Below are 17,899 nucleotides of genomic sequence, written 5' to 3'. Positions count from 1 at the left end.
TAGCCCTCCAGCATACTGCTTAATTAAAGCAGGGACAGCATGCATTCTTATGTTTTTTTCTGATTTTAACAGAAAGGCTTCTAAAGTTTTACCATTAAATACGATTGCTCACTCTAGGTTTTTGGTATATTCCCTTTACTAGGTTAAAGAAATTTCAGATCCCCTTTACTCCAAGTTTACTAAAAGGCCTTTTGTTGTTGTTGTTAATTATGAAATGTATCAAATGCTTTTAATGTCATCTATTGAAACAATCATGTACTTTTTTCTCCCTTTAATCTTTTAAGTGTTGAGAATTACACTAATACACACACACTACAAAATTCTATTCATTTGTGTTTCATTCATGATATTTTCATCTGTGTCCACTAAGACAGTAATTTCCCTTAAAATTTTTTTTTTTGGTACTGTCCGAGTCCAGTTTTGCTATCAGTCATAAAATGAATTGCTTAAAGCAGTTTTCTTTTTTTTTTTTTTCCCCAAAATAAGCTATATAATATAGGGAATAATCTATCCTGTGAAGGCATGGTAAAACTTTCCTGTAAACTTTCTAGGTCTTTTGGTAGGGAAAAAAAGGGGAAAGGAGGATTTTTGATTAGTAATTCAATTTCTTTAATGAGTATAAGTTATTTAGAACTTCTTGAGTTAAAATTTTGTCATTTTCACATTTTATCTGATACTGCATTTTAGACTGCTGTCTTAGTTGTCCATAGCATTTTCTTTTGAGTCAGTGTAACACAGTTGTTTTGGATCAATCTTGCTAGATGTCTACTTAGTTTACTACTTTTATAATTTGTTATCTTAAGAACTAGCATTTGGATTTGTTCATCTTTGAGAGTTTTTCTTTCTTTTTTTTCTTTTTTTGGCAGAGCCACATGTCTTGCAGGATCTAAGTTCCCCCACTCGGGATCGAACCCAGGCCCTCGGCAGCAAAAGCACAGAGTCCTAACCACTGGACTGCCAGGGAATTCCCATGATACTGTTTGTTTTTTATTTCATTAATTTCTTCTCTTGGTTTCCTTCCTTCACTTTCCTTAGACTGACTGTGCTGTTCTTTTAATCTCTTCAGTTGGTAGCTTAATTTTTTCAAACCTATTCTTTCACACTTTTTTTTTTCTCCTAGTCTCAGACCTTCCCAAGGGACATGGGATGGAGTGACTAAATGCACTCAGCTTGTGCCCCACCGATGAGCTTCCCTCCGCCCTACTTTTTAGAGGATGGGGTGGGGGGTGGGGGTGAGTCTGAATTGGGTTACGAGGCCCCCATACGGGGTACCTCACATCAGCTATTGAAATACTTATTGTTTTTAAGGCTACAAGTTTACCTCTATCCTCTTAACTGCACCCTATTTGAATCCTAAAACTTCTGTAATTTCCACTATGATCTCCTTTTTAATTCATTAGTTATTAAAGAGGGCATTTTAAAGTTTCCACACTTTTTAAAGATGTCTTTTAATTGTTGATTTCTAATTCAATTCCATTGCGGTCATACAATGCCATCTACTGAAATAACCATAGTTCTTTTTTCCCTTTAATCTGTTAATGTGGAGAATTACACTCATACACACACACCTCACAAGAATTTTATTAATGCTTTCAAATGTATTGAGATTGCCTTCATGTTGTAGTACATGATCAACTTTTGTAAATGCTCCATTTATAGTGGATAAGAAAGTACATGCACCATTTGCTGGATGAAGATTTATATATACATATACGTCAAATAGATCAAGCCTGTTGATTTTGTCCATATCTCCAATATTGTTACTAGTTTCTTCTTTGCTTGACCCAGCAGTTTTTAAAATAAAAGTATACCAAAATACCCCACCAAAATTGTGGACATGTCAAATATTCATCAGAATTTCATCAGTTTTCGATTTATATATTTCAAGACTATATTGTTAGAGTCATAAAGGTCATGAATATTATTTCTTCTTGGTGAACTGTTCCTTTGTAAAATTATGTAGTGGGTCTTTTAATCCTTTAACATTCTCCCCCACCGCAACCCAATAAAATTCTATTTTGTCTGATAGTAAAATGACAGTAGAATTTTCTTTGGCTAATAATATTGGGGTATATTTTTTCCATTCCTCTAATTTTCAACCTTCCCATGTGATTTTGCTTCAGGTGTGCCTCTTCCAAGTATTTTATAGTTAAATGTTGTTTTCTATCTCATTTGATACTGTTTCTCTTTTTGTAGGTTAGCTTAATCTGTGAATATTTATTGTAATAAATTATGTATTTGGACATATTTTGAACTCTAGAGCCAGACTGTCTCGCTCAAATCCTGGCTTCACCAATTACTCTCGTGTGTGACCTTGGTCAATGTTTTTGCGCCTTAACCTCATTTATAAAATGAGCATATTAGCAGTACCTCAGAGAGATGTTAGCATAGAATGAAAAATATTATAAATGTAAAGTGCTCAGAATAGTATCTAACACACATAGTAAGTGCTATAACAATGCTGACTAGTTTTATGATTATTTTTACATGTTTTCAGTTTACCATACTTTTTCTTTGCCCTACCTTTCCTACTTTCATTTAGAATGATAAAGGTTTATAAATTATCTTTTGTTCTGCTTGTTTAGAAGTTTTAAATAATATTTCTATCCAGTAGTAATTACTGTTTGTAATATTTACTGTTTATTTTTCAGCAAACATATTTCACTACAACATTTTCTAATAAAGACTAAATGTATACAGAATCTCTATCCTCTTCCTAAACATGGGACTTAGTATACTTTATTCCTTGAACACTTAACAAATCGCCTCCTCCTTAACTTTTTTTTTTTTTTTAAGGTAAAGCTATTTTAATTATTTATTTATTTATTTATGGCTGTGTTGGGTCTTCGTTTCTGTGTGAGGGCTTTCTCTAGTTGTGGCAAGCGGGGGCCACTCTTCATCGCGGTGCGCGGGCTTCTCACTATCGCGGCCTCTCTTGTTGCGGAGCACAGGCTCCAGACGCGCAGGCTCAGTAATTGTGGCTCACGGGCCCAGTTGCTCCGTGGCATGTGGGATCTTCCCAGACCAGGGCTCGAACCCGTGTCCCCTGCATTGGCAGGCAGATTCTCAACCACTGCGCCACCAGGGAAGCCCCTTAACTTATTTTTGACACGTCTTTTTTTTCTTTACACAGGTAATGGCTAACAAATTTACTGACATATTTTATCCATTTGTGTGTCCACCATTTTTTCACATATATCATATCTTCCTTCTGTGTTCTTTAATACAGTTTTAAGTGTGGATCTGTGAGACATAAATTTTCTTAGTCTTTGTACATATGCAAATGCCTTTATCTTGACCTCCCTCTTGAGTATTAGTTTTAAGTGTACGTAACATTCTTAGTTGACAGTTATTTCTCCTCAGCTTTTGGAAGATGTTACTCCATTATCTTCTGTCCTCTATTGTAGCCGAGGTGTATTTGCTATTCCTTTATGAGCAATCTATTTTCTCTGGTAGCCTATAAAATTTTTTTGGTTTTGGTATTACTGTTTCCTTAAGAAGTATCTAGATGTAGATTTATTATTTATCCTGCCTGCCTGTCTTTAATTTGGAAATTCTCTTTATATACTCCTTCTTCATCATTTACTTCATTCTCTTTTAGCTCAGCTATGTCTTTTAGACATATTCATCAGTGATTTGTGTTTGGAGCAAAGGGAATATGGCAAGGTGAGGAATTATTGTGCCACATTAATTATATGTCATCAGCATCAATTTTGCCCATAGTTTTCTAAGCATTTCTAAGAAATCAACTCTTTGTTTTCTTTTGTTTTTGATTTTTTTTTTTTTTTTTTTCCACGCCATGTGGCTTGCAGGGTCTTAGTTGCCGGACCAGAGATTGAACCTGGGCCCCCTGCAGTGGAAGCGTGGAGTCCTAACCACTGGATCTTCCCTAAAAACCAACTCTTGAAAACCAAAGTTACAGCATGCTTACTAGTATTTTTTTAACTATCTCTTCCACTAAACCTCTCACAATCCTACCACAGATTATACAGAAGCAAAAGGGGTAATAGAGGAATGGCTAACATACTTTTCAGAGACTGGACTGGAATATAGTCTCTCTGAGGTCTTTGTAGATCCCATACGCCAATCCTGTCCCAAACTTCTAACATATAATCAATATACATATAGCATATACATGTTTTATAAGATAAAATTCTACCCATTGAACCTTGGTTTTCTTCTGACTTCCACTGTAAGTTGAGTGATTCCATCTATCTTACTGACAAACTCTCCTATGCAATCTCCATAGGACAGAACTAGTGAAGTAGAAGAAATTTATATCACCAATGAGTAGACAAATTAAAGCTTGTATGGATAGTTATCATTTAACACCTGAATGCACATACTTAATGACCATATCAAAAACTATTCATTTAAAGCATGCACAAGACTGTTCTTTAAGGCCAGAGGGAAAAACCTCGAGGCGTTTTTATTTCTACTGCATAACTTCCAAAAACCATATCTATAGCTCATCAACAAGTAATTAGACTCCAGCTGTGCTTGCTTTGTCTCAGACAATTTTTATAGGATTCCTTTTTGGATATAATAGATAATGAAAAAAGGAGATTAAATTACGATTTCAAATTTCATACTAAATACAAAAAGCTTCGTTTATTTTGATCTCAGATTATCTAATTTGTCCAAGCAGATGCAAACGGTTCCAAGTTTATCACTGCAATTAGGTCTGCCTTGACCAAATTCATGGCTTCTGGTCCCAGATATCCTTCTGTTTCTACTTGTGATCTTGGGCTCTTTTCTCTTAGTATCAATTTTCTAAGTCACAGAATTTTTTTCTCTTTCAAACTCTTAAATCAATTTTTCAAGCTGCTATTTACACATAATGAAATGCACCCATTTTAAGTTTTGACAGGTGCATATACCTGGGTACTAAAATCAAGATACAGAACATTTCTACCACCCTGCTTCCCAAAGCTCCCTGTGCTTTTTGGCAGGCATGCAGTCAGTCCACCCTGGCCCCTGGTGATCAATGACCTTTTCACATTCTTGATTGGTTTTGCCTGCTTTACAATTACAAATAAATGCAGTTACATAGTGCCTACTCTTCCTATTTGAATTCTTTCACGTAACATGACTTTTGGAGATTCTTCCACGTTATTGCATATATTAGTAGTTGGTTCCTCTCTGTTGCTGAGTAGAATTCCACTGTTTGAACATACCATAATTTGTTTATTTGGTCACCAAAAGATGGGCATTTGGGTTGTTTCCATTTTTTGGCTACCATGAATAAAACTGCTGTGAACATTTGTGTAGAAGTCATTTAGTGAAAATTTGCTTTTATTTCTCTCAGAATACTACCATATAGAATCTCCTACAGAATTATATTCAAACAACAAAACATATCGCAGCCTTAAAAAACCAAATTTACTTCATATAAGTGAAAGGCCCGCTATTTATTCATTCTGAGGTAATGTTCTCTTAAAAAAACAAATAAAGCTCACTATATAAAGAACTGCCACTTCTATATATTGTATAAGAATATAATTACCATATAACATGCATTCAATGTTCTTCCCTCCATGGTTTGGAGGTGTTACTAAGGAGACCTAAGACATAATCTAAATGTCGTAAAATATGAAGGTATAAACAGAGTAGGAAATATGACACCATTTTTAGAAAAGCTAATGTTTTAAATGCACTCATTTAAAGAAATTATTCAAATTTGCCTTTTAGCTTCACAGCTGTAAGTAATTAAAAGACAAATGTGTTTTTTGAGAGGTAGAAGTATGGACGCATAGTATCAATCTATGGAGCTGAGAGAGTCTATGAGTGGGGATTCAACAACCGACACCAGTCTTTAACTTCTTTTGAAGCAGTGACTGAAAACAACTGCGGTGACTTAACTTTATGGTTTTGATTCTCCAAAGGTGCTACGTTGTATCAAGTCATCAGTCTGGTGTCACCCTTTCATCTTAATGAAACACTGTAAACTGTGCTTAAGTGGACCTGGTTTTAGTTTCAAGTAGGGTTCAGGTCTCACTCAGCCTGACAGATTTATCAGGACTGATTCTACATATAACTCAGAAAGGACAGAAAAATCAGCAGAAGTACCCAAATACAGCATGAGAGGTAAAGGGAAAAGAAAAATCTATGGGAATTCAGAGGAAGGGGAGATTATTTCCACTTAGAGGTACTGAGGAGCAACCTCAAAATGGAGGCAACTCAATGCCCTTGAATGGCAGAACTGGGACATGGGATGACGTCTAATAACCTGGCACTACTAGTGACATACTTAAAATCGCGGACTAAAATCAAGTTTCAAAAGGCTGGGGTCTAAATACACTGTGGTATCTAGGATTAGATCCTAGAGCAGAGAAAGGACATTAGAAAAACTGGTGAAGTACAGATAATATTTAGAGTTTAGTTAACTGTAATGCACCGAGGCTGGTTTCTTGGTTTTGACAAATGTACCATGGTAACAATATGTTAACATTAGGGGAAACTGGGTGACTGTATCCAGAAACTCATCTGTATTATCTTCTGTGAATCTAAAATTATCACAAAACTAGAAATTTATTTTTAAAAAATAGGGGGAAAAAAGGCAGGTAAAATAAAGCAAGCTGACAAAGATGACTGAGGAGGCCTGTACAGCTGCAAAGAGCCTTAAGGAGTCAAAGGAAATACAGGACACTGAGCAGTAAAATCTTGTACTTTTACTGTTATCAGAACATTGACCAATTACTCCTCTTTTTCTCAAATAATACAATCAAACAATAACAATAATTCCAGTTCTGGGACTCTATTCAAAGAAACAACCCCTAATAAAGCTTTCACTTTATATATAAAGATGTTCACAGAATTTTTTAATAATAAAAAAATGGGAATAATCTAAATAGAATAATAGTTATATAAACCTATTATTAGACCTTTCTCCATATTCCTCCTAAGTCTCCCTAACAAACTTCTCTATTTTTTATGCCACACTTCCTTGTCGCTGCTTCTAGATAGTTGATTTGTATCTCAACTATACATGACACCTATTTAAATCACATCCTGCTGACAGAGTACTTTAATATTTGTTTCATGGTCTAGATTATGAGATCCTTGAGAGCAGAAACTAAGTTATATTCACATCAGAATCCTTAGCACACAGCAGTTAGTAAATAAATTTTGCAGAAATGAAATGTTAAATTATATAGGAGTCACACTTGGATGAGTCTAGTCTCACAGAGGACAAATCCAAATTTTTTGAAGATCTATACACTAAGCAGAAGCTGCATATATCAGAAGGCCTAAGTAACCCACAGCTAGCCCTAGGGGTAGCAGATTTCCTATCAGAGGATACAGAGGTAGCTGTAATATTCTGACAATGTCGATAAATAGAAGGTCTACTTTCATGGAGGGAGTATTAACAATATGATAGAGATTGTGGTGACACTAACATTGTGTATGGGTAAGAATACGAGCTCTGAAGTGATATGGCCCTAGGTCTGAGGCTTAGCTCTGCCTTAATTTCCTCATCCATATCATGAGGTGACAGTAAATCTCCCTTATAAACTTGTGGTGAGGGTTAAATGAGATGATGCATATAAAAGCTTGGCATAGTGCCAAGCACATAGTAAATATTCAATAAAAGTTAATTTTTATTATTACCATTATTATTGCCTCTTAAACTTCTGGCCTCTACTTACATCAGTTGATTCAGATGTGAAGGAAAGAAATAACCCAAAGGAATCTGGGCAGCATCTGTAAGAACTATGAAGTTCTGGAATGACAATTTCACATCTGGAGGCATAGTTAATATATTCATCACTTTTTATTCTTGGCGATTGGAACTTGGAGAAGAAAAATAAATATTAAAAATCCAGACAATATTTAAGAATGGAATTTAGATTTTAGGTGAAAGTATGGGTTTAGAGTAAGAACTGGAGATGGAAGAAATATGAGACCTGGGAAGAAAATGCTTGCCCAAAGAGTAACTAATCCAAGTTACCACTGTGTTGAAAGTCCAATGTTTTGTACCAGTGCAACACATGAGTAGTAATAGTAATAGAATAATAATATGGTAATGATAGTTGCAGCCGTAGCTAATACTTACACAGTACTATGTGGCAGGTAGTGTTCTAAATGCATTACTACATATATTAACTCATTTAACCTATTAACTCTTAGACAGAAGCATTTAGGCTTAAGAATCCAACAGGTCTGAAGTTAAATCCTGGCCCTACCATTAATGGCCAGAGAACTTTGGACAAATTACTTCTCTTCTCTGGGCTTTAGTTTCCTCGTAACTAACTGGGAGTGACAACACCTAACCCACAGGGATAATGTGAGGATGATCTGAGATTAAATAATAAATTACCTATCATAGTGCCTGATATCTAGCTGACACCTGGTAGCTATAGCTTTATCATTGCTATCAATATTGTAATTATTATTAAATCTTATGACCAAAAACATCATTCTGAAGGCATGCAGAATAAAGTTTTGAAAGGGGAAACTTTTTTCTTCCTTCCTCATTCCTCTTCACCTTTTTAAAAAATGGTAAGCATCCTATACTATTATTAAGCTTTTTCTCAGAATAAACTACACATGAATAAAAAGTAGAATATTATAAAGATAAAAAGACCCTTAGACTAGCTTTAAAGATTTTTCCCTCTAGGAACAATAGTGGTGAAAATTCTACAGTTCCTTAAAGTAAATAGTACTGAAGAGTATGAAAATGGCATATGGCTGGGGGAATCTTCCAAAGAAACTACTCCACACAACCATCCCCTTTTCTCTTCTCTGCCTTTTAAGGTTACGGTAACATGATAGAAAATCTGAGACTCACACCATCTGTCCAGGCAGTTCTATCACTGCTCATTTCTCTCGTTAAATAATCAGAACACTTTCCACTTCCCAAACACTGCTACCATAAAGAGCAGTTAAAGCAGAATGAAAGAAGACTTTTCTAGCCAGATATGTAGTGGTTAGAAGTGCATAGTTCTTTTGAGGTCTGACATGGGATCATGTCAGTGAGAAGAAAGAAATCCTTCTAAGAAAGCCTTAGAAGAAAAATTAAGACTAACAGGATTATAATACAAGCTTCAGAAATTACTTTTCTTAGAACAAAGGTGACATTCTCATATGAGTTCTCTAAGAATAGGTGTGGCAGTTTAATACTGAGATAATTATATAGGTTTCTGATCTGTAAATTTCTTATAAGACTAAGAAGAGAAATACTACTGCTACAGAGAGTATTAATAATAGCAGCTAATAATTACTTAGCACTCAGGACATGCTTAATTCTCTTCAACACCCTTTTTGTGTATTAACTCACTTAGTTCTTAAAACCATCCTATGTAGGAATTTCTATTATTATTCCCATTTTACATTTGAGGAAACTTAGGTACAGATAATATAGCTGGTAAAATGGAGAGCTGGGATTCAAAAGCAAGCAGACTGGCTCCATGCCTTTAATTTCTATGCTACACTATCTCCCAGTTTTAAAAAAAGCCTCTAAATTATGTGTTAAATTTGGCATCATTATCATATTTGAATAAACAAACTATAGCTAAATGTCAAAAACACTTAGCTCCCTATTCACCTAGCTATAGTTGAGAGTGTCAATTACAAATTCATTAACTTACTAATTTCTGTCTTATAATCTGAGCTTACTCAGCATGAAGGTGTTTGTTGTCATAAAGCAAAATAATTTTTTATAATAAATGAGTTTTGGGAATATGCTCCAGGATCAGGGTCAATTGGGATACTTTATGACTTTGAGAAAAAGGTTTGGATTACTCTCAAACCTCCAGAACAAGTTTAACCTTACACGGAGACTCCCTGCCTTCAAACAGATTCAGTGATCCCAGTAGGGTATGTCTAAGTACCCAGGAGAAACCAGTCCAAGTTTGGAATTCTTCTTCTATGCTATGTAGAACATTCCCCAATGCGCCCAATGGCTCAAATTTATTCAATGATAGGAGCCCCAATCTCAGCTAGTTGGTGAGGGAAATTTATGCTACTGGTCATATAACAACCATAAGAATGACAACAACAACAGCAATCACATTAACAATCATAATATTAATAACATTAAATAATAATAACAATGGTAACCACCACTTACTGATAACTTAATAAGTGCTAAGCATTCCGCTAAGTGCCTCATACTGTCAGGTGTATTGGAGAGGCAGTAGGGGGCAGTGATTAAAAGTATGAACTCTAGAGACAGGCTGCTGTCTGACTTATTCACTGTGATGTTGAACAAATGACTTAAATTCTCAGTGCCTCATAGACTATCTGTGGTTGTTATGAGGATTAGATGTGTTAATACATGAAAAATGTTCATAGTAGTGCCTGGTACACAGTAGTACTACTCAAATTTAATGGATGAGGAGATTAATGTTCAGAAAAGCTAAAGGCCGTAATTAGGGTGAAGCTGAGGCTTCCCGGGTCTGCCTCATTCCAGAGCCCTTGCTCTCTGGGTTCTCTTTCGCATTTGTTCTCTCTCTCTCAGAACCGTGAACAGGCCAACTGCATCATAAAGGGCACTCAGTTACTCTAACGTCATTTTTGTCTTTCGTCATCAAGGAGTTTGACTATGGCAGTATTAAAAGAAAAAATGTTCAAAATGCCAATCTAACATATTGCAGTCCATCAATTAATTCAGAATTGAGAGACTCTCCCCCTGCAATTTTCTATCTGAATCATGTGTCTTAAGATTATAATTGGCAGTGTCTTTCCTTTCTTGGTAGCACATAAAATAATGGTACATCTTACAATGCATATCACCTTACATTTGACAAAATATGGTAGCTGTTAAGCCCGATCAGTATCCTTTAAGGATTAGCCCTCAGTCTGTGTTGAAGGCACATTCCAGAGGTTGCCCAGCATTCATGACCTCAGCTCCAGCCAAACCAAATCTCCTCACTTAAACTTCACTTGACCTTAACAATCTCCTTCTTACTGACCCTTACCCATTCTCATCAAATTATCAAGCTCCTATAGCTCTAACAGCCGATCAGTTTTTTGGCTCAGGCTCTGGGCCTGATTTTTCTGTTCCTTATTTTGGCTTTCCCTTTCTGATGACTCAAGGGCTTCCAATCACAATGACTCTATGGACTGACAAACCCAGGGGCACTTCCTCCTCAGGGACTGTCCTTATAGGTAGTCCTCACTTCTCAAGCATAACTGGGCTCTCTGGGAAAGCTGAGAAAGTATCAGCTAACAGTGAGACTTGACAGTCTTTTTTTCCCCCCATTTCCAGTTACTTCCTTATTTCTACCTTCTGCAGTTATTACTATAGCCCCTTTTGTAAGTACTTATCTGATTCATACTTAAATTTTTTTCCTGTTTTGGCCTGAGTGCCTCCATTCCACATATGGTCAGTCTCTTCATAGAAGAAAAAAATGTCAAGTTTTACATCATCTTTTCCCTGGAAAGATAGTTCCAAGCTGTCTTCTACCTAGGGAGAAGATGAAAATCTTCACAGACTGAAACAAAGGAAGTACATTTTTTAAAATTAAAAAAACAAAAGATTCTTATGTTTTATATATAGAGAGAGTATAGGTTTCAAGATACTGTTTTTCAAGTTGGAGCACTTCTGAAATTGGGATGCATCAGTAGCACACCATCGTTTGATTTCTTTTTTTTTTTTTAACATCTTTATTGGAGTATAATTGCTTTACATTGTTGTGTTAGTTTCTGCTATATAACAAAGTGAATCAGCTATACGTATACATATATCCCCACATCCCCTCATTCTTGCGTCTCCCTCTCACCCTCCCTATCCTACCCCTCTAGGTGGACACAAAGCACTGAGCTGATCTCCCTGTGCTATGCGGCTGCTTCCCACTAGCTATCGGTTTTACATTTGGTAGTGTATATATGTCCATGCTACTCTCGCACTTCTTCCCAGCTTACCCTTCCCCCTCCCCGTGTCCTCAAGTCCATTCTCTAGTTCTGCATCTTTATTCCTGTCCTGCCCCTATGTTCTTCAGAACCATTTTTTTTTTTTAAGATTCCATATATATGTGTTAGCATACAGTATTTTTCTCTTTCTGACTTACTTCACTCTGTATGACAGACTCTAACTCCATCCACCTCACTACAAATAACTCAATTTCATTTCTTTTTATGGCTGAGTAATATTCCATTGTATATATGTGTCACATCTTCTTTATCCATTCATCTGTCAATGGACACTTAGGTTGCAAAAATATGGAACGCTTCACGAATTTGCGTGTCATCCTTGCACAGGGGCCATGCTAATCTTCTCTGTATCATTCCAATTTTAGTATATGTGCTGCCAAAGCGAGCACTGATTTCTTTCTTAAATGCACATAAAATAATGTTGCTTCTTACAACTGATGACAACTCAGAGTAAATGACTTATAGTAGTTAAATGGTCACTCTGCAAAACATCCTGTTCCTGAGCCCCTCTCTGACTAAAGAAGGAAAGTAATCAAAGAATAATTATTCCCTTTAATAACCAAGTAAAACTATCAGGAAGTAAGTCTCTCATCACAATCCATAAATGAGTACTTATGTAAATGTGGCATAGAAACCCATATATCATTACATTATATACATGAAAAAAAGAAAAAAGAAGTTAAAAAGTACAAAGAATTCTGAGAGCATTTCCCTAAGAAACTTATCCTACAAATAATTATGTTCCCATTGGACTTGGTGCATCTGTCTGTGGCAGCACTAATCACTTAATTGTTTATGAATTTGTTTTCTGCCAATTAAACAGTGAACTCCTCAAGGATAAGGATGGATTGTACCTTATTCATCTTTGTGTCCTGGGTGCAGAGCTCAGTGCCAGGCAGAGACTGAGTGTTAAGGAAATAATTGCTGAATGACTAGAGTTCTATTGCTTTGCCTTTCACCTCAGGAAGATATTTTATTAAATTTTTAAATAAACTAGAATGATTATGATGAGAGAAGTAATTTTCCAGGAACTAAACATACTTCTACTTGCTTTCCAGGACAACACCTCCCTGGGAACAACCAAATTAAGAGTAAGGTCATTGCCAGGATCATAGGCTTAGGGCATAGGAATCAAATTGTCTAAAAGGAGATTTCATCTAAGCCACAATGACCTATTCCTAGTTGACCTGTGAGAAGACTGCTATGGCCTAGGACATGTGAAATAAACAAGAAACCCAAGTATTGTTTGAAATGATTCCATATTGCTTTTTTTTTTAAGCTTTTTTTTTTTTTTACGTGGACCATTTTTTAAAGTCTTTATTGAATTTGTTACAACATTGCTTCTGTTTTGGTTTTTTTTGGCTGAGAGGCATGTGGGATCTTAGCTCCCCAACCAGGGATCGAACCCACACCGCCTGCATTAGAAGGCAAAGTCTTAGCCACCAGACCACCAGGGAAGTCCCTGTATTTCTAATTCTTAGCAATCAATGGAATGTTTCAAGTTGATAATAATATGATGCCTACGTGAACATAAAATTAAATGACTCAAGAGAAACAACATAACTTCAGGTAGGGTATATGAGACTCTTACTTATTATATTAATCATATATTATATTAATTAATTATGTTATATTGTTGCCTAATATAATGGCAATAAATTCTTCTGCAAGAGTCCAAGCTCCTTTTTGCCTTCTCATGGTCAATAGAAAGCCAGATTTTCTAGTTTTCCTTAAATAGTGCAGAAGTCACAAGTGGTAATAATCTTCTGCTGAACTCATCCTGGCTGATAATGAGTGATAAAATGCTACGTACAGTGCTTTTAAATATCTCTGAGCTGCTTAATATAAACTTTACTTTTGAGACATGTTACTAATGAAGTAAATCATATTTTTATTACTGACCTTCCCAAATTTGTGTTTGAGTGGGAGTCCTGCATCTTGAAATGCTGAAATAATATCAGATTTGTAATCTTGTATAAAAATTCCTAGGTCAACATCTTTACTATAAGGAATAATGCCACACTGCCGATACCATCCTAAAAAAAAAGGAATGAGAAAACTTTTTTAAAAACTTAAGTTTGGAAAAAATTAGTCATTATTATAATGGATAGTCTTTGCAACAGTGTATTTTATTTCACAGGATTAGACTTAGTGTGCTTTACCAAAATTAAAAAAAATTAGATCCCAACTTAATATCTATGATTATAGGAGCCACTTGTTGAAGAACATTTCTTTTATTCCTTCCTTCCTTCATTTTTACTGGTTGGAGCACTCAGCAGCCTCAAAAACTTTCATGATGTCCTGTAATTTCTGAATAAACTATTAGCTTTAATAATGTTAACTGGGCCATCCATTTAAAACATTAAGTTACTTTTTAAAATGTTTAATCATAAATCTCTTATGATGAAGGTTGCTTTTAAGATATGCTAAAAAATATAATTTTTTTGCTTAAGCAATATCCCTTTCCTGAGCAGTAATTTGTAGAACTTAACAGCTCTGAACAGCTCATGTCTGATGGGTCATATAAAAAAGAAGAGCAGTACCAGCCTCAATTTTCAGCATACTGTCAAAAGATATTTCTACATATTTACTATGTATCTACTTCTAAATTGGGTGCTATAATAATATTCTAAAAAGGCAAAATTTATACCTTAATATTGCTAAGGGCTCTGAGTTTCTCTTATTATCCTTCTAATCCTTCCATTCAAAGTATTCAAAAAGTAAATAAATGTCTACGATTATCTTTGGGAAATACTGTTTGGAATTCTAAACTTTAATTTCATTTTAACATAGATCTTTAGAAGCCTAGCATGGGATCTCACCTCTAGTTTAAGAAAAATCTACAATCCACATCTAACAAAGAATCATGAACTACTAAAAATGGAAGGCTCCTTACGTATCATCTAATCCAACTCCCTCATTTTATAAATGCCCTTAAATTAAGAAAACCATGGGGCTAAGAACTCAAAAGATATGATAAATGATTACGAAATATTTTTGATGACAGTCTATAAAACAATCTTACTCCAGAAAGTTAAACCTTAAAGCATGTATCACATAAATGAGATGTACTCTTTGTTGGGGGGGGGGTGGGGGTTACTCTAGCTGGAAGCTCCTTGACAGGAAGAACCATGGAAATTTTCCTCAAAGCCTAATTGACAGGATAACCATACATCCCTGTTTACACCTGTTGTACCAACATAATTACTAATGGCACTCCTTTCACTCTCAAAAAGTCTCTTGAATTGGACAATAAATTATATGGTAACCCTATAAAAGCAAGAGAAAGATTAATTTTTGTACAAATACAGTTATAATTTAAAAAGAACAAATATAGATAGAATCAACTACAGTTATAAACAAGAGGGAATAAAAACAAAAAAATGTTAAATTCTAAATAATTCTAAAATCCAAAGGAGTTTGAGCTAATGCACAATGGAAAGAGATCCAGAAATGTTTCTTGGATTCTACATTTCCCCATCTCAGAATGAACAGAATGTGGTAAGACAGTGAGACAGTGATGTGCAATCATGATCTGGAAAAGATTTGTGGAAGACCTTATGACATTCCCTTTCCTCTCAGAAACTTTTGGTGCAACGCAAGTTATTTGTATTGTGTGTAAGTAAAGAAATAGAGTACAGTTTTTTTTTCTAAGGTAATAACAACCTTTGGGATAGAAATAATAAAATGCTAATCTAAAGATTACCTGAGACTCACATGTAGTCTACATGTTCTGATATAAATTTTATACAAATTACTTATAATTTTGGGACACACGACATGGCCTTCCTAATTCTGTTTTATGCTTCTGAAGTTATTTCTTTAAAAAAATCAATAAATCCTTGCTCCATGCACTATGTTTATTCTTTCTATAAATATGACGCTTCGAATATCACTGATGTTTTGTCATCTCAAGCAGCCATCCTTAGAGCCAAAGAGGATGAAACGTCAAAAAGACAAATGTAAAGCAACAAGAATTTTACCTAGACAAGTTCCACTGCTCAGCCAGAACCGTACTCCCAATTTCTTTAACGTTTTGGCTGCTAGTTGCAACAATTCCTTTGCATTCTTCCGAAAGGCCATAGCTTCCACAGTGTTATCATCAAGGTATTGCTACAGATATAATAAATAGTCAGCTATTATAGCCATTTCTAAGTTGCCAGAAATATTTCTGTGACATCCAAACTAAACTTGAAAATTAACCCCATGTTACATATTTTTTTATTATAAAAATCAAGTTTTCAGAATTCCTTGTTAGTCACACATTAAAATAAGACTATAAGAGTGGATTCTAGGAGAGACAAGTTAAAGGGGAAGGACCATAACCAGGATTCTCAAAGGATGAGATTTATACCTTTATCAACTCCCTCCTCTACATCACAATTTAGCAGATTGGGTAGTTAGGGGAAAAGAAGGTTAATTAAGAGAGCTACAGGCATATCTGAAGCACAATGCCTTCAGTGACGTTTTCATCATTCACTGGTGCAAATGGTCTTTAGGACATAACAGTATAGTACAAAGAATGTGGGATTTTTGAATCAGATTGTGTTCAAGTCTAAACTCACTTCATTTTAGCTATGACCCTGGGCATAGCGCCTCAGAAGAATATAAGCTCTACGAGGAAAGTGACTTCATTTTGTTTATCACTATATCTCCAATGTCTAAAAGAGTACTTGAATGAATAAGAGAATCAAAGAACAAACCTCTCTCAGATATAATTTTCTCATCAATAATTAAAGAATAATAATTATACTTTGCAGGACTGCTGTGAAGATTTAATGAGATAACTGATGACAGAAAAATGTCTCACAAATTTTGAAATTCTATACAAATATTACTGTCATTTACTTATAGTCTTTTTGCTTTTCTGCTTTTCTTCATTTTTAGGGTGTTCTGGAACTGAAGAAAGCACTAAAAATTCTTCATTGATGCTTCACTACCTACAGGACAAAATCTAAACTTCTTGGCATGGCAGACAAAGACACTGTGTTTAGGGCCAGAGTACTGGTCCAGTCTTATCTCCACCCTTCTCATATTTCACTCCCCAAATATATCACAACTTTTCAAGCCTCTGTGTCAACATGTTTCTTCTGTCTGAAATGCCCTTGACTAACAAAATCTTTCAGGTCTCAGTTCCACCCTCTGAACAACATTCCCTGATTTTCCCAGGAACACAAACGTATTTATTCTCCCAGGGCTCCTCTTCAGCTCAACATTTAAAGAGCAAGAAATTACGTTTGGTACTAGATATAGACAGAGACAAATAAAATAATCTGTTCAGTGAGCTTATAACAGTTACCATTTATATATATTTTCATTATAATTCTTATCATATTTAATTCTTTTTGTTCCAGAACAAAAGATCAAAGTCTTTTTTTTAAATTGAATTGTAATTGACATACAATATCATATTAGTTTCAGGTGTACAACATAGTGATTCGATATTTTTATACATTACAAAATGATCACCATGATAACTCTAGCTACCATCTGTCATCATACAGAGTTATTACAATATTACTGACTATATTCCCTAGTCTGTATATTACATCCCCATGACGTATTCATTTTATACCTGGAAGCTTATATCTCTTAATCCCCTTCACCTATTTCACCCATCCCCCTTATCATATTTCATTCTAATTGCTGATTCTATTTATATTTCCTCCAATAGGCTGTAAACATGATTCCTTTAAGGCAGGTACTGAATCTCTCCAACACTGTATGTACAAATTGAAAATGGTGCCTGGTATATAATATGTGAGCAACACATATTGATAAATGCGTAAATGAGTAAATAACTGACTAATCCCCTCCCATCCCACAATATCTTAAAATATCCTGGCATTCTTTTACAATATAGCAGGAGGAAATATAGTTCCTAGAAGGACCACATATCTCAAGCAAAAAGTATCCCTAGGAAAAAAGATGGATTCCTGAAGATAAGTTACATTCTCCAGAATACACAAAGTATGTGGGATCTTTTCAATATGAAAACATCCTCAGAGCCACAATTCTCTTA

The 17,899-nt window shown here is 35.1% G+C and overlaps 1 protein-coding gene and 1 non-coding gene across 8 annotated transcripts in view; both read right to left on the bottom strand.

Moving 5' to 3' along the window:
- FKTN (fukutin) overlaps positions 1-17,899 on the bottom strand; it is an 85,151-nt gene that overhangs the window by 22,402 nt on the left and 44,850 nt on the right. For all 7 annotated transcript variants that reach the window (XM_036855809.1, XM_036855811.1, XM_036855810.1 and 4 more), the window contains 3 exons: positions 15,861-15,990; positions 13,780-13,913; positions 11,283-11,410 (listed from right to left, as the gene is read on the bottom strand). In XM_036855809.1, coding sequence (XP_036711704.1) covers positions 11,283-11,410; positions 13,780-13,913; positions 15,861-15,990 — 392 coding nt within the window. The remainder of the gene's footprint in view (positions 1-11,282; positions 11,411-13,779; positions 13,914-15,860; positions 15,991-17,899) is intronic.
- LOC118897608 lies at positions 12,160-12,266 on the bottom strand. Its single transcript, XR_005020495.1, has one exon. It is a non-coding gene; the product is annotated as a U6 spliceosomal RNA (small nuclear RNA).

This window comes from Balaenoptera musculus, chromosome 6 (genome assembly GCF_009873245.2).
Source record: "Balaenoptera musculus isolate JJ_BM4_2016_0621 chromosome 6, mBalMus1.pri.v3, whole genome shotgun sequence".
NCBI lineage: Eukaryota > Metazoa > Chordata > Mammalia > Artiodactyla > Balaenopteridae > Balaenoptera > Balaenoptera musculus.
The sequence above is the reverse complement of the archived record's forward strand: the minus strand, read 5'-3'. Positions and strand labels throughout refer to the sequence as shown.